Source organism: Notothenia rossii (genome assembly GCF_949606895.1).
Source record: "Notothenia rossii genome assembly, chromosome: 5".
In the NCBI taxonomy this organism is placed as follows: domain Eukaryota; kingdom Metazoa; phylum Chordata; class Actinopteri; order Perciformes; family Nototheniidae; genus Notothenia; species Notothenia rossii.
Window position 1 is genome coordinate 78028606 of NC_136903.1, and position 22188 is coordinate 78050793.

The 22188-nt window shown below is 39.4% G+C and overlaps 1 protein-coding gene across 4 annotated transcripts; it reads left to right on the forward strand.

Annotated features, from left to right (window-relative positions):
- The first annotated feature begins 382 nt into the window (after positions 1–382).
- Positions 383–22185, forward strand: elmo2 (engulfment and cell motility 2). 4 transcript variants are annotated; one of them, XM_079683812.1, is made up of 23 exons: positions 383–647; positions 5492–5561; positions 5916–6012; positions 6171–6211; positions 6755–6827; positions 6921–6971; positions 7857–8026; positions 8521–8620; positions 9022–9173; positions 10697–10775; positions 13158–13193; positions 13540–13590; positions 14323–14445; positions 14686–14805; positions 14930–15034; positions 15121–15229; positions 15399–15535; positions 16543–16706; positions 16804–16916; positions 17021–17128; positions 17275–17357; positions 17462–17539; positions 18130–22185. In XM_079683812.1, exons 3-23 carry the CDS (start codon positions 5935–5937, stop codon positions 18328–18330), a joined length of 2172 nt encoding a protein of 723 aa, XP_079539938.1. In that variant the 5' UTR covers positions 383–647; positions 5492–5561; positions 5916–5934; the 3' UTR covers positions 18331–22185. The 4 variants fall into 4 exon arrangements, with proteins under 4 accessions (XP_079539938.1, XP_079539939.1, XP_079539940.1 ...); XM_079683813.1 differs by having other exon boundaries at positions 9022–9167; XM_079683814.1 differs by lacking the exon at positions 13158–13193.
- Positions 22186–22188: the final 3 nt, after the last annotated feature.

The following is a 22188-nucleotide window of genomic DNA, read 5'->3' on the forward strand; positions in this document are numbered from 1 at the left end:
CCAAATCGACCTCATACTTTACATATATTTTTGTATTGATTCTCTCAGCTATAGGTTGTCTTGGTTTGTGTTTGGATGGTACAACCAATTGTACAAATGTGATAGCATAAGAGAAAATGGAAAACTTATATCATACATTAATAGCCATGTTCTTTGTGTAGTGAGATCTCTAATTGAGACTTGCACACATAACCCTGTCAAAGAGTAATAAGTCAAATATAGCGTACGGATTGATGTGATGTATTATAATCGCTGTATACCGGTCTGGTTCGTGGGAAGATGTCAGTTTGAGTGCATTATTGATCAGATGAAGAAGGGCTGCCTCATTAGCAGACGGTGACATTTACATTGTGTCCCGCCTACAAGGCGTGGAATAGTGTCTCGTTTCCAAAAGTGTTTCTCTGTAGAGAGAGGGAAAGAGATAGAGCATCATCGGTGGCTTGATGACACTGAGCATCGACAATAGCAACTAGGCTTGAGTTAAAATCATAAAGCCGTTTCAAAGTATATCCTGAGAGCTTCAGGACAGCTGCCGGGAGACTGGCTGCATCATGACTGCAATGGAGGGGCAGGCAGAGACTGGCTGGATGACTGAATAACACTGGTCGCCTTCTGAGGAATAACGTTGCTACTGACCGTTAAAGCAAGTGAGTATCGTTGTTAAATGTTACTTTCAAACAGATATTATCAAGAGGCAGTGCTGTCTTGTGTTAGTCCCTGTTTGATACACCGACACTATGACGGGCTGTGATTGATTTCGATAAACATCACAAGGTTGCTGCCGTTTCTGCATCAGCTCCCTGTGGTTGCCATAGTTCCAGCCTAGGCTGATCAATCACATCTAATCAGGCCTTAAACCTTTTTATTATGAGTTTATGATGCATGAAGCATTTGACTGTATTAACGGTGACTGCAAACACCTGGAGAAGATAGCCAAAAGAAGGTCCATCTCCTTACATGCGAGTGGGTGACTGTTGTCGCGTTGCATGCAAATGGCCTGTACATTTGTCTAGATCCAATCATGGTTTTCTATAGAAAGGGGATTAAAGGAAAACTGCAGTTTTTCTCCACTAACGGAAAACTCCTCATATAATAAGCATCGTTTAACCAAAGGGGGCGCCACTTTGCATATTCTACTGACGCTAGCTAACTAGCTATCGTAAAAGTTGGGAGCTTCACAGCCTGCATGTGTTCATCTTTTATTTGAAGCAGCGCAGACAGAAGCCCCTTACCACATTATAAGAATAGTAAAATGGCGCCAGAAACATCCGGGTCGCGGTGAAAGTGGCTGGTGGGGGACAGAAAAAGTTGTCTTTTCTCAGACACACTGTGGGGTCTCTTTTCAAACCCTTCGCTGTTGCTATGCTACCACCGCAGCACACATTCAGCCAGATCACTTGCTGAAGTGGTCTCCGTTAAAGCCTCCCAGTAAAGAACACCAGTACCCAGTCATATACCAGTTATTACCAGTCATATTTCAAGGAAACAACAGTGTCACAGATAGAAAACAGTTCCCATCATTTAGAATTGCAGTTGCCATCAGCAAGCAGCTGCACTGAGCCACCAAAACGGGCAGACTTTACCACCAGTCAACTGCCTGGTGCCCCCCAACTGAAAGGTATGATATGTAAAGTAACCAAGCACTTACAAAATATGCAACTCAACGTAGGCCTATTGTTCTACTTTTACTTCAAATGACAGCATTGCATTACAACTTTTATCTGTCAGCAATGTATCTGACTGATGAAGTTAAAGATTGTACTCCTAAAGTAGCCGATAACAATTTAATGGGATCTTCGTAATACATTCATCCATTACGCATTATATTAGAGTTGAGAGCTCAACCTTGAACACAAATGCAGGACTTGTGTTGTGTGGAGTTGAAAGTGTTGCTTATCATAGATTTATTTCAGACATAAAGGTTTTGAGCTTTTCTTCTAACAATGCCAAGCCCAACATTCCCAATTTGAGAAACTAGGAATGTCGCCTTTGGTCCCTAAATCTTTTAATCCGACCCTGACAAAAAAAAAAGTATCATCCCAGGAAAAAGTACTGACTAGACTGTATAATTATAATAATAATAATAACAACAGGTGCGTCAGTTCAAGTGCTTTTTGCAAGCTGGCTCACTTCCACTCTGACAAGTAGGCCTACTTTCCAAAAAAGAAATAGAAGAAACCCCAGGAGGAACAATTAGCGAGAGATCTTTCTCCCAGGATAGGTGTGCAATAGATACATGTGTCACAGAAAAGGCCAATAAAGTAAAAAATTACAGTATGGAGAGATTGTAAGCATAGCAATTGAGAATTTGAATCAGGGCGGATGTTAAGCAACTTGGGATCACAACCTCCTCTCCACCATGGAGACTTGGAAATATCCAGATCCAAAACATCTGGAATGGGGGGAGAGAGAGTGACCAGTCCCAGGACAGCCGAGATAGTCTCAAAATGTGTAAGAACAGAAATCTTTTTGATTGGGTTCAAACACAAAAATGACATTTCAGAATCTGAGGTTCAATAACTTTAAATTTGGCGCTTAGATTGTATCTAATATGTCTATACTTCTAAAGAAGAAAAATCACAAACCTTAAATGGTGAGCAGCTACTAACAGACAACCTTTTTTGGGTGAGTTTGGTTACAGTGCACAAATAAATCTAGTGTTTATTGTTACTGATAAAGCAGTGGAAAGAGTGCTATTTTGATACATACTTGTTCCATGATGTGTAAAAAACGAACTGTTTTGATAAACTGTAGACTATTTGTTGCTCAATTTCCTGCAGAGACGCTTAAGGCTAGACACATTCTTTTTAAAAAGCAAAGTATAGACATATTTTACAGTCTTTGTTTTAGTCAAATAAAACTGCAAACTGAACGCAGGAGATAGGAAAGAGTTGTGTGTAAGTCAAACAACTTTTGACCGGCCCTGTCACTGCAGGGAAAGGAGTCAGGACTACAGGCAATTTACTCACCATATACAGTTAAAGTTCACAAACCAATAACAAGTGGTGAACACATCCGCACCAACATTTCAGAGACCAGTGTTGCTCAACATGTGATATTAATGTCATCTGACAGCACAGATGTGACAGGAGGCAGTCAGAGCAGGAGCCTCAATCCTGTGGAACAAATCAAGTCAAAGGTGTTGCTACTGGAGTGAGAGCGTTCATGTGCAAGCTGTGTGAACTAAAAAAAACGTAAAGAAGTAACACTAATATTTAACTTACAGTAGCTATCAGAAGCCTTTATTAGGTCAATACTCAATTCCACAATAGTTACAATTGTATGGAATGAGTTGCAAGGTCTGTGATAAATGGCTTTTCATAGTTGACTCAAACTGTTTTAGAAAGCATTTAAACAAGTTTGTATTTCAAACTTGTTGAGCACCCAAAGCTTCATGGGAACGCAAACTAATGTGTGGAAATATTATTTCATGGTAACATTTAATTTAAGCAAGTTAATACGAAAGAAAACCCCACAACATATGACATCTTGAATTATCTACTTGATGTTCATTACATTTCACTGCATGTTAATGTTGGCAACCTAAACAATCAAATTGAAGCTGCATTGTCAATTATTCCACAACTCACTAATAGAGGAAACACATGGTTAATCTCTTCTTGTAATATTTTTGGCAAAATGTATCATTACTCGTAAAAAAAAACATGCTCCAGAACTTGTGGAAAACATGTTTTTATTACAAGAACTTTTCAGAAAGTTATGAGATCACACATTTATGTGATGTGTTGGGCAGTCTGCTTGAAGATGCAGAGGCAGTGCAGTCTCTCATCAGATGGCTGGCTGGAATCTGACATTAATTTGCAGTTTTCCCTCTGTATTATTGCATTATGCAGTATCCAGCTTCATTTGTTGTTGTTGATGTTTATCACATCAACCGATACTCTTCTATTAGTTTGTGACAAATTAGGTGTAGAATATGCAATGATCATGTGGTGTAACGTTTTTTAAATGAAAGGATTCGGGCATGCTTATAATTAATCTTACAGCTGAATTTTTTATTCTAACTTTGAGATTTCTTCATATTGAGAAATGACAGCTGCAGTGCAATGATTCAGAGACAACTGAACTGAGTGTTTTTTCCCAAAAGAAAAAACGTGTGTATGAGAGCAAAATATGATATTTCTTTACAAATTATCAAATAACACCAGTCAGACGTCAGAGCCATTGTTGACGCAAATTAAACATATATATAGTCAGACAGACTGAGAAACACTGTGCTGCAGTGCTAGAAATGTACTAACATGGTAAAATGTTTTGACTCTTCATGTCTCTTTCTGTTGCCAAAGACCAGATGCTGTAGGTTTCCTTGACCTCATACCACCACCCTTGAATTGAAGAGCAAATAAAGAAACAAGTTGAACAAGCGTCAGTGCACCAGTCAAATTAAGTGTGACGTAACACACAGACGTACACAGGGACTGTTTTTTGCTAAATATGTATGCTTTTGCAGTGATTCTAATCAAACTGTTTTAAGAACTGCATTTGTACAAATATGTAATCCACATAAGAGTTTGCAATAAAGTGTAATTTGAGAGCAGATGTTAAGCAAAACAGTACATGTATTCCATTTTGTTTTAAGCTGAAGCTATCTCTGCACAGCTTTTGGAGCATGCTGTTCCTATGATTTATTTGTGAGTTTATTTATTCATTGCTCAAATGCAAATGCGAAGACACTGTAATAAATCTGTGGAACCTGTTTCTTCAAGGCCGGTGATAACAAATAGTGATATTATCTTTGACAAACATCTAGAGCTTGAACGGTGCTTGGATTTCTACTCGGGCTTAAAGCCGTGCCTGTTTCAATATACAGGATTACATATATAGGAGTTTAAAAGCCTGATAACAATATACCTTACAAAATACTGTTTTGATTAGAACTGAGCGAGATATTTATAAATGACCTCAGAAATATCCTTGGCCTTCATTTCTGCAGTTTCTTTACTTAGCAGCCAACAAATATGTATCTGCGATAAGCTAACATTGGGCAGCACTAGAGGGTAGACTATAGGTCCATTAAAAAGCTGTGTTGCATATTAGGTTTGTCTTTTTTTGTTTCCCCACTACAGAAATCCATTTTGATTCCTTTAAACTTCGCAATTGGAACACATCTGACATTTAACACTAAAAAGGAAAATGTTTGAAGAATAAGTTGGTGAAGAAATATTTTACACAACTGGGGTAAACTTCTATTCAGCATCTTTGTTTGATTTTGTAATGTTCATTGGAAATAATAATAACAACTTGTCAAAGGCAGGAAGCACGGCAAACCCAGAGTCCAGTAGGCAGAAAACTAGACACATTCAGTGTGTGTGTGTGTGTGGGTGGTTCAGTAAAACAGTCATGCTTATTGATCCGTTTACTGACAGATTCAGTTCAGAGAGAAATGCATGGATGGAGCAAACTGAGCATTTGGGTTTTAAGAAAAAGTTTTTCACTGACACGACTGCTGTGTGGGTTTCTGTGTTCACAGAGGAGCTGACTCAGCGGTTTATACAGCACAGTTGTGAGAGTGGTTGACCCCCTCAAAGCTTCTCCATTAGGTGATGTATAACCTTCATTTCGTGTCATTTGAAGTTAATCAATCGTCAGACTGAAATCCAAAAATGTATTTTTAGATTTTTATTTGGCTGGGGTCCAAACATATTGACATAGTGTGAATAAAGTAATGAAAGCAATGATTTCTAAAAAATAAAACGTATATTCCATTTGAACTGGTGAGGTGTCAAACATGATTTATTATTTATCATTTTAATGGCACTAATGTCACATTAAAATGTATTTCTGTGTTCAAGTGAAGTACACAGGTCATAACACATTTTCCCAACTGGTGTTGAATACTGTCCAACAGGAGAAGTTGTGTTAGGGATAAAACGAATGATTTTTTTCCTGTGTAGAGTACAGCAAAAATACATCATGCCGCCCCCAGTCGACATCGTGAAGGTGGCTATTGAATGGCCTGGTGCGAATGCTCAGCTAATAGAGATGGACCAGGTGTGTATCTGCTAAAAACTTGACATCATGACAAATCTCCAATCTGCCTCTAATGACTAAATTAAACCTTCAGAACAATAATTATTGACGGATATTGTTCTTGATTTGTTTTGAATGTGAAAGGCATGAGTAATGTTGAGTTTTCTTCCTGTTTGCAGAAAAGAGCTTTGTCCTCAATAATACGGGAAGTTTGTGATGGGTAAGCCGAACTCCCTCACATTTCCATATTTTCCTGATATTTTGTATTGTCTCTGACTCTCTGTTTGATAACTAAATTACGAAATCAGGCACATGTAAAGTTGTGTTATACTTCAGTGGGTCACACGCAGACATACGATCTGACCGTTTATACCTTACTTAAATTATTAATTTATGTTATATGTATCATCATGTCTCCGTGTGTCTCAACATGCGGTTTTGTGCTTCACTGTTGTCTTTAGATATTGTATCTGCTCTTTTGCCGTGTACTTTAGTTTTTAAACTTACCCATCCACCATTTTTGCTGTATCTACCCACTGCCTCCTTTTTTCATTTCAAACTGGAAATTCTTTGCACATAACTGCTACTGTTACACCCACTGAATAATTCTCCTCCACAGTCTTTTAGTTTTGCCACTTGTGTAAATACAAATGCAGGATCTGAATTTTGTTTGTTCATTCACGTTTATATGATATCCTACTGCTTCTTTTAGTTTCCATATGAATTTTCCTTCTTAATCTTTTCTTTCTGTCCTCGTCCTCAGCTGGTCTTTATCCGGCTCAGAGCAGTTTGCTCTGCGTTATGCTGATGGCCCTCAGCTTTATATCACGGAGCAGGTGAGCTTAAACGTTTTCCTCCAAGGCTTGTGTTAATGGCATTTCAAATCACTGTTGAACGTTTGGAAATATTGTTCCTTGATTATCTTTCAGAGCCGTAGTGAAATCAAGAACGGGACGATCCTTCGATTAGCTATCTCACCTGTGAGTCTGTTTCATTTTTATTCCCACTCAGTTGTGTCTGTACTAGTTTTGAAATTGTAATTTACTTCACATAAGCTAGGGAGCTATTTTTACAATGAGAGTGTATTTCCTCCCCCATCAAGTATCTCATTCTTCTTTTGTAAAGACTTGAAAAGAACATCAGCAAACTCTCCTTGTGTGCAGGAAAACTTGTTGTGCTTTGCAAGTGTCGGTGCTCCATAACCTGCTGTCAGCACATAATGTGGGAGAGCACTGCTTTTTAGAGAAAGAAAGAGGTTGATGTGATTTGCCATGGTTGACACCAGCCTCCAAGCCCTCACAATAATAATGTATGATAATATATTCCGCCTAATCCCACCCTTTCTCCCAAATGCACTGTGGGAGCATCTCACGCCTCCACCGCCAAAACACACAACTAAGTGCTGTCGATGCACTTTGCACTAAGCTGTTTTTAAGGAATAATTCAGATTCATTACAACTTTTGTTGCCTGACTTTTTAGCCCAACATTGCCTGCAACATAATCTGAGAAAATATTTATTTATCAATGCTCTGTGTCTAGATTCCCTTCAATGAACCCTTAAACGATATCAGGTTACACGTATATCACACAGCCTTCATCAAACATGTTGATGTGAGTAGTCACATTTAATTAATTTAACCAAACTTTTTCTTGAAGTGCAAAAAGGCTGAGAGAAGTTACCTCTGGCACGCAGTGTTGGATTACAAAGAAATAGTTGGTCGCTAAAAAATTACTAACTAATATTTTAACATATATTATAGCTACTTTAGAATGCACTGATGCAAATCCTTAAGATCATAATTCAGAATGAATGAATGTGAGGGTGAGGTAAACTTATAAAATGGATGTTTTCTGTGTTGGACAGGCTCGTGCCGCCCGCCAGCTCCTGGAGAGGATCCAGTCTCACGGTATTGACGCTCGGCTGGAGGCTCTGAAAGAACTCGCCAAGCTGTCCGCAGACCCAACCTTTGCAGCAGAGTTCATCAACATGGAGGGCATAGGGACTCTGGCACGTCTTGTTGAGAGTGGCACCCAGTGAGATCAATATTTTTCTTTTACAATAATGAAAAGTGGGTGCATGGTTTTTCTCTCCCCATGTCTCTATAACTAAACGCTCAAACAGTTCAGTCTGTAGTTGTCTTTGTTCTTAGTCAAAATGCACTGAAGAAAGATGATATTTTCAATATATCATAGCATGTTTTTGTCTTGCAAAATGTTCTGCTTCAGTCCACATATTGATTAATCGTATATGGATATATGTAATCATATATATCCGGAGCTTACAGTGTGGACTGTAAAAAAGGTAATCAATGAGTTTGACAAAAAATGGTAATGGTTTATAATCCCAGACTCCATCTTTTAATAAGTGTATGTTTTATTATCATTTAAAGAAAATATCTGGTAACAAAATGTTTTTAATGAGTTTATAAAACCTACTGCATCAAGAAGATGATGATGAGAAAGTCTCACACATCCACTGAGACCTGGTCAGGTGATGTGGACCACTAACTGTTCTCTGCTTCCTGCAGCTTTGGTGAGATGCTGGCCTTCACTCTCACTGCCTTCCTGGAGCTCATGGACCACGGCATTGTGTCCTGGGACCTTATCTCCCTCTCCTTCATCAAGCAGGTACCTCCTCCTCCTCCTCCTCCTCCTCCTCCTCCTCCTCCTCCTCCTCCTCCTCCTCCTGTATCCGAAATATTGGTTTCACAGAGAGCCCACTGCATACATCCACACTTCTTTATTCATACACTTTTATTTAATTACCTTACCAACCTTTCTCCCTACATGCCGGAAATGAGTGGGTGCTGTTGCTTAGCAACTCCACATTTTTCCGAGCTTCATCAGTGTGTGCAGTGTGTGACTAGACTTCCTCTGAAAACTTTGTGGCCTTGACAGTCACTCAGGGAAACTTTCTCAACTCTTGATTCAATTTTTTCTCACAGATAAATGTACGTTTTCATAAGCAGAGGAAGCTCTTGTTGAATTGCCTCAGAAGTCAGTGTTGTTTCTCCTCCATTCCTTTTCAGATTGCAGGCTACGTGAACCAGCCAATGGTGGACGTGTCCATCCTGCAGCGCTCTCTGGCCATCTTGGAGAGCATGGTCCTCAACAGCCACAGCCTCTACCATCGGGTGGCACAGGAGATCACCGTGGGACAGCTCATCGGGCACCTGCAAGTGTGAGCACACACACACGCACAGGGGCGTCCCGCACTCTGATATGGGGGGTTGTTGTGTGATGTATTAGTTGGGGTTAACTTAGGTAGTAAAGTCTTAGAATGTTGCTGTGATATTTGGCTCGTGCCACTTTTTAAAGGGTGAGTTCAGGATGCTTAGATGACCCCTATCAAACACCATGGTTGCAGTTATTCTATATTTTTCTTATCGTCAACAAATATTATGAATAAAACACTCCCGTTGGTTCCTATTGAAGATGTAAACATAAAAAAAACAAGCCCTTTTGTATGTATGATGCTTTACTTATTCAGAAGAAAGTAATGCACTTGTTAGGCTCTATTTTTGCAGCGGATTAATACACATTTCGTGCTCTAGTTATTATGTACAGCCACAGGAGGATGTATGTAGGAAGAATGCTAAAAATAACATCAAATACCCAATCTTTATCACGTGTAATTATAACACTGCAACAGTGTGGCCCTGTGTCTCTATTTAGACCAGTGGTCGGCAACCTTTTTGATATGAAGTGCCATTTTAAAAAAAAATGTTTATCAGCGTGCCAACGATCGAGAATTATCGGGGGGGGGGGGGGGGGGGGGGGGGGGTGGGGTCGAGGAGCTTGACGCTCGTCAACTATCAGCAGGAGGGCGGGGGAGCCTCGCAGTGTGGACGTCTCACCGCAACTTACATGATGCCGAATTTAACAAGCAAATTTAAATAATTGGTTTAAACGGCATAATAATAAGGACCGTTCTGTGATTCTCCAGAGCACACATGTTATGATATTAGGATCATGCAGAGTGAGAAGAGATCGTTGTCCCTTTAAGAGAGAGAGAGAGAGAGAGGGAGAGAGGGGTGTGGCTTGTGTATGTGTGTTTGTGGATGGTAGAGCGACAGTGAGGGAACGTGTGTATGTTTCTGGAAGTGAAACGAGGCAGCAGAAAAACTGAGGTCTGTGATGTATTTTGTGAAACAGAAGAACAGCTAAATGAATGCAACGGCCTCCCAAGAAGAGCTCGCCTCTCTCCAGTCATTTACGCTAAAGTGGGTTATTGAACCTGAAGCTTGTTGCTTCTGCCCTCCTCGACTACGGTCTGGGAGCCGACAGGAAAGTTCAACACACAGTTGGCCAGTCCGCCCCTTTGTAGCATATTATTTCGATGAGAGATGAGCAGATCGCAACTGGGCTTTCAACTAAATACACAGCCACGCAAAAACTGCGGCATTTGTACAGCTCCTTATGGGTACTGCAATTTGTGAAGTGCTTTCCTCTGTGGGGAAACGATCAGCACTGCACTGTGGCACGCGTGCCAGGGGGTTGCCGACCCCTGATTTAGACTAACACAAATTATTCTAAACTGTTGGTGTGAAAGAGTGGCTTCTAAATATCCTGCACCCATCCCGAGTAATGGTAGTGATAAAAGTAAAATTAATTGTTATGCAGAATAGTTGTTAGTTTAAACTGTTGACTCCTGTGGAGCCCGATGCTTCTAACTGGTTGTTACGATGCTTGATATTCCTTCAGGTCAAACCAGGAGATCCAAACCTACGCCATCGCGCTCATCAATGCTCTCTTCCTGAAGGCACCAGAGGACAGACGGCAGGTCAGTACACAGTGTACTTTATTAGAGAAAAGACAGAATACGCATAATAGATAGATATAGCTAGAATACTAATGATGTTCTGTGCTCACATTACGCTCTAAATAAAGACACCCGTACATAATGGACTGACATTTATTCATAATACCCGCATGTTAGGAAGCTGCAGATATTGCCTCACCCTTAGTGCTGATATATGCAGCAGAAGGTTGGTTACTAAAGCTAATCTCACGAATTAGACGTCTGTCTGCCAGCTGTCATGATTATATCCCACAGTCACTGCTGTAATGACACACTCACTCAAAATAGGACTCGTTCTCCTTTGAAGTTTGCACTTTTGTTATGCTGCAGTTATTTCAGGATAGCTCAGCACAGGAGACCAACTGAAGGATGACTGTGCCAAATAGACAAAGAGTTGGATAGGATCCGAGCAGAATGCAGTGATTAAGTATTCATTTGCTAAATTCAGTGAAATGGGCTTTTTTAAAAATATTAAACTTTGATTTGAATCAATGCCAGACAGATTTACACTAGAGTTAAGAAAATCCACTGCGATGATTAATTAAACCTGGCATTGTTCGCAAGATTTAACAAATGTAACATGAAGAATTATCCACATAACCAAAATATACCAAGATGTAAGTTTAAGTTCTGTTTTTTTTTTTTTTTTTTAAATGACAGAAACATCTCAAACCGATGCTTTCTAATTCTGAAAGATCTTTGTAGCGAGCAAAATGTACAAAGATGAAAGGAGCGAGTGCTGCTTTGGATGTGTGTCCAGTGCGCTACTCATAACTGTCGTCATGTGTCCTTTGTCTCCGCTCTGTGATAACCTCTGTCCCAGCTCACACACTAGCATACAGCTGTGTCTCATCCTGTCTCATGCATTGTCATTAGTGCTGCACGGCTTTCTTTACATTTCAGTTCTCCATGTTTAATTTGTAAGACCATTTTTACAATAGAAACTTCAAAGCCTTGTTTTATTATTAAGCTCTTCTATACTAAGTCAACAATGAAATTGGAGAGGATTAAAACAAATGTAGTATATTAATAATTGACATCCAGCACAATTCATTTTCACTTAAATATAACCGTATAAAGTAATGTAACTTTAAGTGTCATACAAATATAATTAGAAAAACATTCATTTGCAGCTATCTACTAACATATGATTTCATTTTCCGTTTCCCAGAATGATTTTCCAACAACACAATTATAGAAGTTCTATTTTGGTTGGCATCATCTCTCTTAGCTGTGTTTCTATCACAAACTCAACTCTTTGCCCTTTGCATTTCAGAATTCAGTATCCAACCAAATGCAACAGTTTTAGTATATTACAAGTAGAGCTAAATACGTGCAGGAAAAGATACAACAGAGATGACAAATGCCTTCAATGCAAATGTTTGACAAATAGCTATGTGAATGCTGCTCATGTTGGCTTTCCTTTTGTTGACATTCCAAACACTTTGATCAAACATTTTTGTGATAATCACTCGCCAACTTAAGAAAATGTTAAGATTTCACTGATTTGTGCTTAAGAAAAACCTCCATTGACTGACTGCTAAGCTTGTGTTTGTTGACGAAGCGTTGGATGACATTGTGAGAAGAGGAGGGGGAGTATTTCCCTAAATGTTATTGAGTGCTCTAATTTCCTTTCAATGTATTTGCCATATGACGCACAGTATGTTCAGACAGTTGTCCTTGAACGTGCATTCACCTCCAGCTGCCTTTGTTGACCACTGGAGGGCGACTGAGTCACTTATTTTGAGATAAATACAGCAAAGGGACACAAAGTGCATACTGTCGAACTGATAGCTAACAAGATTAAAAATAAATACATCGTTAAATAGAGTGGAGCTCCTTTTGAAAAATTAAATAGATGTTTTTTTTATCACATCTTTGCATATTTTATAGTTTTTCAAATGAAAGAGACTTGTTGAAAATGCAGCATTTCAGGAAGCAGAGCTGAGCAACATTTTGAACATTAACACTAGAGCAAATCCTCAGCAGATTCAAGTTGCAAGACGTCCCTATAGGGAGCTATCAGGACACAACAGTGAATTTCATGCAAAAATAGTGTTTTAAAGCTCCACTGCTTCTCTGTGTTGATATCATTTCACATATCCTAGGTTTTTGAAATGTCTTATAAAACAAGTCTAATCAACCAATTAACGTATAGTGGTCTTATACTGCATGCCGGCCATGTGGAGTTTTTTAAACAGCTACATGTTGTGTCTACCGGACGGTCCTATTATGCTGTTTTATGTTCTTATTTCGTTGCATGCTGTGCCGGTGATTTTTCTCTGTATCTCATTGTCCGTGTGTGCGCTCTTTGTTTCCATCACTGTTACACCCACGTCCCTCCTCCCTCCCTTCAACCTGTAGGAGGAGTATACTAACCCGCTGGAGCAGCCCCTCACTGTGAGTACACATCCCTCAGCATCTCATACCCTCCTCTCCACACCTCAGCCCTTCTCCTCCTCCGCTCTGTATTTCTTTCTGTGTCACGGACAGCTTGCTGCAGCTGCAGGCAGACTGTGTTGACAGATTGGAAATGTTGTTCAGAATGTGTGAAGGGCAGATGGTTGAAGCCAGGGATGGAAATGTAGCTTTTTTGAGTGATGCTGCATTTCACTAGTTTGACATTTCAATTCACTGTAGGTCAACTTGAGTGAAGTTACTGCTGTGTGCACTGCTTTACCGTGTAATGAAGCTACCTCCCTCATCTGGCCTGTGTGTCAAAATAATGCATCTCTTTACCTTTTAGGAAATGGCAAGCACTTTGGCTCAGAAGCACCTGCGATCCATCATCCTCAATGTGAGTATGAAGTCTGAAATGGAATTCTGAAAGTCTTTCTGGCTATAACAGCTGCACATCAGAGTTAATGCCCTGCTCTACGGGCTATAAAGCTTTTCCACGGCTTTGAAATATCCAGGTGTGAACACAGGATTCGAGCAGTTTCCAGAAATTGTGTTTGAAACTAGTGGCTGTAAAAAAACTTCAACAAAAATCTCTTCAACCTAACTTTTGACTATCCAATGCTGGGATTTGGTGGTCATTGTGGGGCTCTAAGTTTCATCCCAGGGACCCCCAGTTCTGAAAGTGGAAACTCACTTTAAGTTACTTTAGTCACTTACACGGCTGTGACAGAAAACCAGCAAATGCGATATGGCATGAAATCTTTGAAGTGGCAGAAAAGGAAAATGATTTATTTTGGCACCCGTTCTTCTGGAAGTGCCTGCATGTGGTTGCACACATCAGTGAGGAAGACCTGTTGGAGTCTTGCTGTGTGTTTTTATAAAGCCAGATCATTTTCTTTGTCATTATGCATTATTCACAGAGCGTAATAAGTCTATAAAGAGGATTAGAATGATCAGCTTTCTTCCTATCTTGAGGAAGCAACAACCTTTGGTTTCTCTCCAGTGGAGGCGAACAGTATATTAGGCTGTTAGATTAGTTTTGTGTTGTGTGTTGTTTCAGCAGTTTGTACACATTGTAGCCAAAATAGAGGCTTTACTCTTTCCTTATTGCCAATCTTTCTTTTCTCAGCATGTGATCAGAGGAAATCGACCAATCAAAGCAGAAATGGCACACCAGCTGTATGTGCTGCAGGTATTGACCTTCAACCTCTTGGAAGAACGGATGATGACCAAAATGGATCCCAATGACCAGGTGAAAAATGAATGTTCTGTTTGACATGACAATGGCTTATATATTCCTATAATGCCTTAGTTTAACAAACATAATAAGGGAATTCAAACCAATTCCTTTTAGATGTAATGAAAGATCTATGGTTTAAATGACATCGTTATTCAACAATGATCAAATGGCGAACATTTTTATTTTTGCTGCTATCTTCTTTAAAATGTCCCTTTTTTATGCTGATAACGTGTTTTCTTCGCTGGGGTTCAGGCTCAGAGAGACATCATTTTCGAGCTGCGTAGGATTGCTTTCGATGGAGAAAATGACCCCACTGGTACAGAAAAGAGAAAGGCCATGTACACCAAGGACTATAAGATGCTGGGGTTCACTGTGAGTCTCCACTATATCAGTGTCCTCTGTAGTACCTGTAAAACCAGCTCTATAAATATATAATAATAAATATAATTTAGATTTTGCTGTCTCATGGCTCATGTTATTTCTGTTTCAAATGCAGAACCATGTGAATCCAGCCATGGACTTCACCCAGACTCCTCCGGGAATGCTGGCTTTGGATAACATGCTGTACCTCGCCAAGGTTCACCAGGACACGTACATCAGGGTTAGTTTTGGCCTTTATTTGACTTTGCACATCTCACAAAGGTGGTGAAGTCAGCTAAACCCAACATGTCTTCTCGCCCATGACAGATTGTGCTGGAGAACAGCAGCCGCGAGGACAAACACGAATGTCCCTTCGGCCGGTGTGCCATCGAACTCACTCGAATGTTGTGCGAGATTCTCCAGGTTGGAGAATTGCGTAAGTAGCTCTCTCTCTGAAAAAGTTGGAGCTGTTTTACTTTTAATAATCTACAATCTTAAAAAGTATCAGCAGTTGTTACTCCAGTGTCCTGACATTGTGTGTGAAAGAAGAGAAAGTCTGTTGTACTCATTTCCTGTCTTCTAATTTAATATTTTCTTTTGTGTAGCTAATGAGGGATGTAATGACTACCACCCCATGTTCTTCACTCATGACCGGGCATGGGAGGAGTTCTTCTGTGTCTGCATCCAGCTGCTGAATAAAACCTGGAAGGAGATGCGAGCCACAGCTGAGGACTTCAATAAGGTCTGAGATTTAAGCATATATTTAAATAGTTACACTCCCAACTTCATTGTGTACTTGCCTCCCATCTTAGGCCTCAATCGTCATATTTTATTATGTCATGACCTTGTTATTGTGGTTATATAAATGTTTTTTTATGATGCTGTTAGAATGCCCAATTAATAGAGGTGCCCTTTGTGTGTCAATTGGTAGACATTTTTTATTGACAGCAGCGAACATTTTGTTTTTGAAAAGCTAAATATGTATTGAAATAAAACATTTATTGAGATAGAATTGAAATCTGAAGCTTTAGCAGCTGCTATATTCTTCCACTGTGTGTGGGTGAGCAGCCCACCGAGGCAGAGAGCTGGAGGTCTTTTGTTTAGGTAACATATTGGACCATTATATTCCAAAGGCTGTCTATTTGGATTCAAAGTATTTTGTCGAGCTGATAACAGACATGTATTTGAAGGGCATCGAACTCAATGGTTCAGAACACCTGGGACTATCTAATATATATCCCTAACATCTATGCCTTTTGATGGGGAAATATGTCTGGCGGCATTATCCGTTTCAGAATGCAAATTAAGGTTTCGTTTCCAGGGCAACTAATTAATAATAATAATAATTATACACATATTTTGTAATTACTTTTACAGGTGCTCAAAGTCGTTTTACAGATTTAGTAAAAAAAGGACAACAAATAAATATATTAAAAGTCACATTAAAATCGAGCAATAAAACAATAATCACACATTAAAAGCCAGTTTGAAGAGGTGAGTTTTTACGTTTTTTTGCACGTTTTTTGAAGGTGGTGAGGTCAGTGCAGTCTCTGATGAGTTGTGGGAGTGAGTTCCAGAGGGAGCTTATACAATATTCACTGTTCTCTAAAAACGAATGCAGATATATCAAATAACATTAGGTGTCCCAACTGATGAAAAATACATTGCCTCAATATTTAGCAAGTCTGATATGTTTTTTGTCACTTTTCCTTATGCATTCGTATATGTGTGTGTTTTAACCGTGAGCAGGTGATGCAGGTGGTTCGTGAGCAGATCACCAGGGCTCTGGCGATGAAGCCGTCCTCTTTAGACCAGCTGAAGAACAAGCTGCGGGGCCTCAACTATTCAGAGATCCTGCGTCTGCGGCAGTCAGAGAGAATGAGTCAGGACGACTTCCAGTCTCCTCCCATCATGTGAGTTTGTAGATAATATAAAATACAGTGAATATAACAGGGTTGTACGCAGTTGTGTGTGTTTTTCCATATTGGTCATGCTGTGTTTGTCCTCCAGTGAGCTGCGGGAGAGAATACAGCCCGAGATCTTAGAGCTCATCAAGCAGCAGCGACTCAACCGCCTGTGTGAGGGGAGCTGTTTCCGGAAGCTGGGGAACCGCCGAAGGCAAGGTACCTACAGCATCAATACAATCACTTTGCTGTGTCTTTAGCTGAAGGTTCACTGATGTATGTTGATTATTGGCTAAGCATTGTGTCCCCTGCCTCTTTTGTAGAGAAGTTTTGGTTCTGCAGACTCTCACTCAATCACAAAGTGCTGCATTATGGAGACCTCGATGAGTCCCCTCAGGGTGAAGTGCCTTTTGAGCTACTCAGTGACAAGAGTAAGATGTATTTCTTCAAGTGGCTCCTTCTCCCAACTCATAAACGTTTCATTACACACACAATGCCACATTCACTAGTAGTGCAGACTGGCTGACCTTATTCACTTTAATTATTATTAAGTTGTTTTCTTTTCTATTCATCTCAGTCCCCGTCTCTGACATCAAGTCTGTGGTGACTGGGAAGGAGTGCCCTCATATGAAAGAAAAAAGTGCTCTCAAACAAAACAAGGTAATGTGATTTTAATTAGTTTTTTTTGTTGTTCTATTCACATGGCTGTTTCTCTTTTCTTTGCACTCAATGAGCGTGTTGTTTGTCCCTTTTCCTTCTCTCAGGAGGTGCTGGAGTTAGCCTTCTCTGTCCTCTATGATCCTGATGAGACACTCAATTTTGTGGCACCCAACAAGTATGAGGTAAGCTAAGCAGATGTGAGGGTTAAATTATAAATAATTCTTCTTAGCTCCAAGCACCATTTTAGTGTCCTTCAGCTCATTGTTTTGGTCAGACACAACTTTACTGTTTTGTTTCACTCTGACAGGCTTACGTCAACTTATGTTGCAGCTGTAGCTAGAAGCTATTTTCAACAGTTTGCCACCTGCCGCAAAAGCCGAAAGACACAGTTAGCATGTATCAAGAGTTGGGCGGTCCCCAAACCAGAGCTAACAAGTATAATAAGAACCATGCAACTTCAACTTTACTCGTGTATGATATCTGCATTAACCAAGACTTCTAATCGACTAACTAAACCCTAACTTGAAGTTTCTGTGAGTCTCACTGTTCTCATCCTTGGTGTGTGTGTGTGTGTGTGTGTGTGTGTGTGTGTGTGTGTGTGTGTGTGTGTGTGTGTGTGTGTGTGTGTGTGTGTGTGTGTGTGTGTGTGTGTGTGTGTGTGTGTGTGTGTGTGTGTGTGTGTGTGTGTGTGTGTGTGTGTGTGTGTGTGTGTGTGTGTGTGTGTGTGTGTGTGTGTGTGTGTGTGTGTTTTTTTTTAATGTTTTCGGAGCAGTACTGCATCTGGACCGACGGCCTGTGTGCGCTGCTGGGCAGGGAGATGGGTAGCGACCTGACGCGCAGTGACCTGGATACTCTCATCAGCATGGAGATGAAGCTCCGCCTCCTCGACCTTGAGAACATCACAATCCCAGAAGCCCCGCCCCCTGTTCCCAAGGAGCCTAGCTCGTATAACTTCACCTACAACTACAGCTGAGATGCGTGTGTGTGTGTGCAGTGAATGTGTGTGTTTGTCAAGGATGAGTATTCTTTGATGAATTAAGCTGCCGTGGAAAATACTTTTTTTTACTTTCAGAACCCTGGAGACTTTTCTCCACCTGTGTTTGTGATGCTGTATGGTTTGACAAATAGGAGATGTTTATAGCATCACAGGGAGTTTAGAGGTCATGGTCCACTACAGAGCCGCCGGTCAGGATTAATTGAGTGTTTCTCCTTTATCAGTGCCGTTTCCAGGCAACGTCTACCCATTTCTAGCCATTTAAACTTATAAACTTGTCTGTAAAGTCGAGGAATACTTTGCCTGATTGGGGACATAAATGAAAGCTGTACAAAACTGCTATTTAGTCTTTGTTCAAGTATTTTATTCTCATTCTGTGTTGTCTCCATGGCAACAGAAAATGAATAAGCTTACCTAACCAGTTAGGATTCTTTGTTCTCTTTGATTCGGTCTGTCCCTTCAGACAGACTTACAGTGAAATGTGACACAAAGTAGAGGGAGTGGGCCGAGAGTTTGCACAAGTGATATTCAGCTGGTGTCGTGATCAAGGTCGCTTCATTAGGAGGGATCATTGATGTCAGGGGGGATCGAACATAACTCCCTAATCAGTACACCATCCACCACCCCTTCGAGGTCTCATAAATGTTTAATATCTGACGATCAGTTCAGTGTTTCAATAGAAAGGTTCGGAAATTCAGTAATAAAGAGAGCAGGAAACATAAAGCGTCAACTTGTGTAAGGCAGAAGCAGATGAGCTCTAATCTCAGTGTGTCTCTCATACTGGGAAATGAATTCATGAATTTTTTGTTTTTTTTGTTTGATTTATAACATAACATGAATAATTGAAAATGATTCACCGGGAGTAATGTTCTTAAGTTAAAGCTCTAAAATTAGTTGTTTAGTCTGACTAATGTTTTTGCAAACCCAAAGCAATTTTAATTTCTATTAAGAAAAAAAGCAGCAGATACCAATATTCGAGAAGCTAGGGCCAGTAAATGTAGGTGTTCTTTCTCTTTCTTAGAGGAATCTTTCGTAAACAATGAAGTGTTTGTCGTTTTTGCAGAATTAATGCCTGTCCAGCAACTTGTCAATTATTACTCTACATGTTTTCAGATGCACTAAAGTGGTGCTGTCAGCTTATATATTTTCTTGACATTCGTGCTGCTTTAAATCACTTCTCTCCTTAGACTACAAACCTTTTATAGTTTGTAAAACAGTGAGAAGAAGTGGGTAAATGTATCTCATTGAGAAGCTGTTCTGCCGTAAAGAGTGTACATTTGTGTGTACACATATTTGAGATTTAGTGGTAATTGTTTATGTGGAGAGATATTTTGCGAGTGTATCACCAAATGCTGGGCTAAAGCTCCCACATCCAACACACTATAAAACATGAATTACCTTTTTTTATTCATAGTCACTGCATTGCCTTATCACTCAAAGTCGTTATATATATTTAGTAACATTAGCATTTATAAGGTAGTACCTGAATTATACTTTAATGTGTGTTGAAAACATTGTTGTTATTATGACTTCCCCTGAGAAGCATTCAGAAATGGCGTATAAACAGTTAATCAATGTTTGATAACAGCAGTTCACTTGAAATAATATGTAATCATTTTTTTTAATAGTTACATATTTTTTCTTTATTAGCTTACATTATTACATAATTTAGGAACTCTTAATATTAACTTTTTACATTAAGAGCAAGATTAAAACTATTTTTAGATGTAATTAAAACCACTGAAAATATGAATATGTATGATTACGACGAAATGTTCTGTTGTGTTATCAAAAATAATTAACTGTTAATACAACTATAAATATGAAGAGTAACAGTTGTTAACAAATACATTATTAAACACAGATATTAGCAGTTTTTTTTTTGAAGAACAAATAAAATTCAAATGTGTTTGACGCCCCTCTTAAAGGTCACCTATTATGCGAAATCCACTTTTTCATGTCTTTTATACATACATTTGTGTCCACTCGGTGTTGAGATTTGGAAAGTTTGAGGAAAACATATTCGCTCTCTTTTAGTCCTGATCCATTTCTATAAAAACCTGTCTGAAAATGAGCTGATCCGATTTTGGCCACTTTATGATGTGATAACGATGTTTTGGCTTGTGTAACCATTAGCCAATCACCAACCAAGGTAACACCCCCCCCCCCCCCCACCCCCCCCACCCCCCCACACCTTATCACCTGAATCTCCTCCTAGAGCACCAATGTGTTTTTTTTAACCAAATATCTCGCAGAGGGGCGTGGGGAGCATTAGTTAATTTTCATTTAAAGCTACAGATACAGAATCAGCACTTTTGAAACAGGGCTGAGACAGAGGGGTTTATGGGATGCTATAACTCATGATCTGTTTGGTGTTTCGGCCAAACACTTCAGAGGCATGTTTTGTTCATATCTGAGACCTATAATGTGTTGTTGAAAAAGAGTATAATAGGGGACCTTTAAACTTCTATTAATCAGCCGTTTCAGGCTTGATATTGTATTGTTTTATTCATACTGCATAAAGGAATGGGAGCAGGTCAGAAACAGCTGAGTGTCATGTGCGTGAGAATCGGGAACATCTAGTTCAGCTCATGTAACATATGACCAGAACGTAGTTGTGCTCTGTACAGTAAATTGATATACATTATAGTGCTATTGTTTGATGTTGTTTTACCTGAGCGTCATTGTTTTGTGTATTTTATTCATGTCACTGTCAACTATCAAATGTACTAATCACTACTGTCACTTGTTAATGCAGAATAGATTTATATTTTTGTAAATGATTGTACAATCTTAACAGCTGTGAAGGGAAAGGGTATCCAGCTAACAGCATTTTCCCTTTGCGTCGCTCTGTACGGTACATTCAACACGCTCATTACTGTGGAAGGGCATCTCACACTGGAAAGAGCTTTTGATCTTCACAATTTTTAAAGTCACAACCACGTTTTCATACTACAAGCACCTCATATTCTTAGGAATGACACCCACTCCAGCACCTAATGATGATGTCAGTGTTAATGTATCTTATAATGCTTATGGAATAATGAAAATTGCCGTTACTGTTGATGTTTGTGAAAAGGAATATATTTGAAAATAGCTTTTTTTCGGAAAATGTTTTTGCTGTCTGATTTTTAACTGATGTTGAATGTTAGAAAGGTACCCTGCGGAGATTTCAGACCATGAGTTGTTCTGGGGATCTATTTTTCTTGATGTTACTGCCTGTTGTTTTTTTCTTGTTCACACAAACAAGGGAACACATGCAGTACACTTTCCAGCTAATAGCTTTACGATATTTCACTGTTCAACAGGTGGCTTGGTAAATCACCAAGAAATACAGCAATGTGCCAGAAAAGGATGTAGTGTTGAGCAAGCTATTAAAACTGTACTGGAGTTAAAATACTTAAATAAAATATAAAATCGACCTTGCTAAAGTATTGTGAACTGTTATATGACCTTGGCTATACATACGTTTTGTTTGTTTACTAGAAAACTCCACAGGGCCTCCTTTTTACTGCCTAAAAAGGTTATTTATAATTCAGCAAGTCATTTAACTACTGCTAAAATATATCAATAAATTCCGAAAGTAAGTGAAGGATTGTTGCATTGGATGTACTAACAGTATGACTTGAAGTTTACGCATCTGGTACTCTTTTAAATGACTTGCTAAGCTATTTATTTACACTTGCTAGGGATAGTAAAGAATGACGTGTTGTTAGATGAGAAATAACAACATAAAATCTAAATATGGTATACATATAAATCATTGATGTATTGTGTTGCCTTATTAAAGAAATTGTATTATGTTTTGTGTGAATAAATACAGAGTCTAACTGCTGT

Excerpts from the sequence above, each read along its gene's own strand:
- elmo2 (XM_079683812.1), top strand. The coding sequence starts at position 5,935 with ATGCCGCCCCCAGTCGACATCGTGAAGGTGGCTATTGAATGGCCTGGT. Across the intron at positions 15,035-15,120 it reads ACCAGGACACGTACATCAGG|ATTGTGCTGGAGAACAGCAG; the intron begins GTTAGTTTTGGC and ends CGCCCATGACAG. Across the intron at positions 17,358-17,461 it reads GTGCTCTCAAACAAAACAAG|GAGGTGCTGGAGTTAGCCTT; the intron begins GTAATGTGATTT and ends TCCTTCTCTCAG.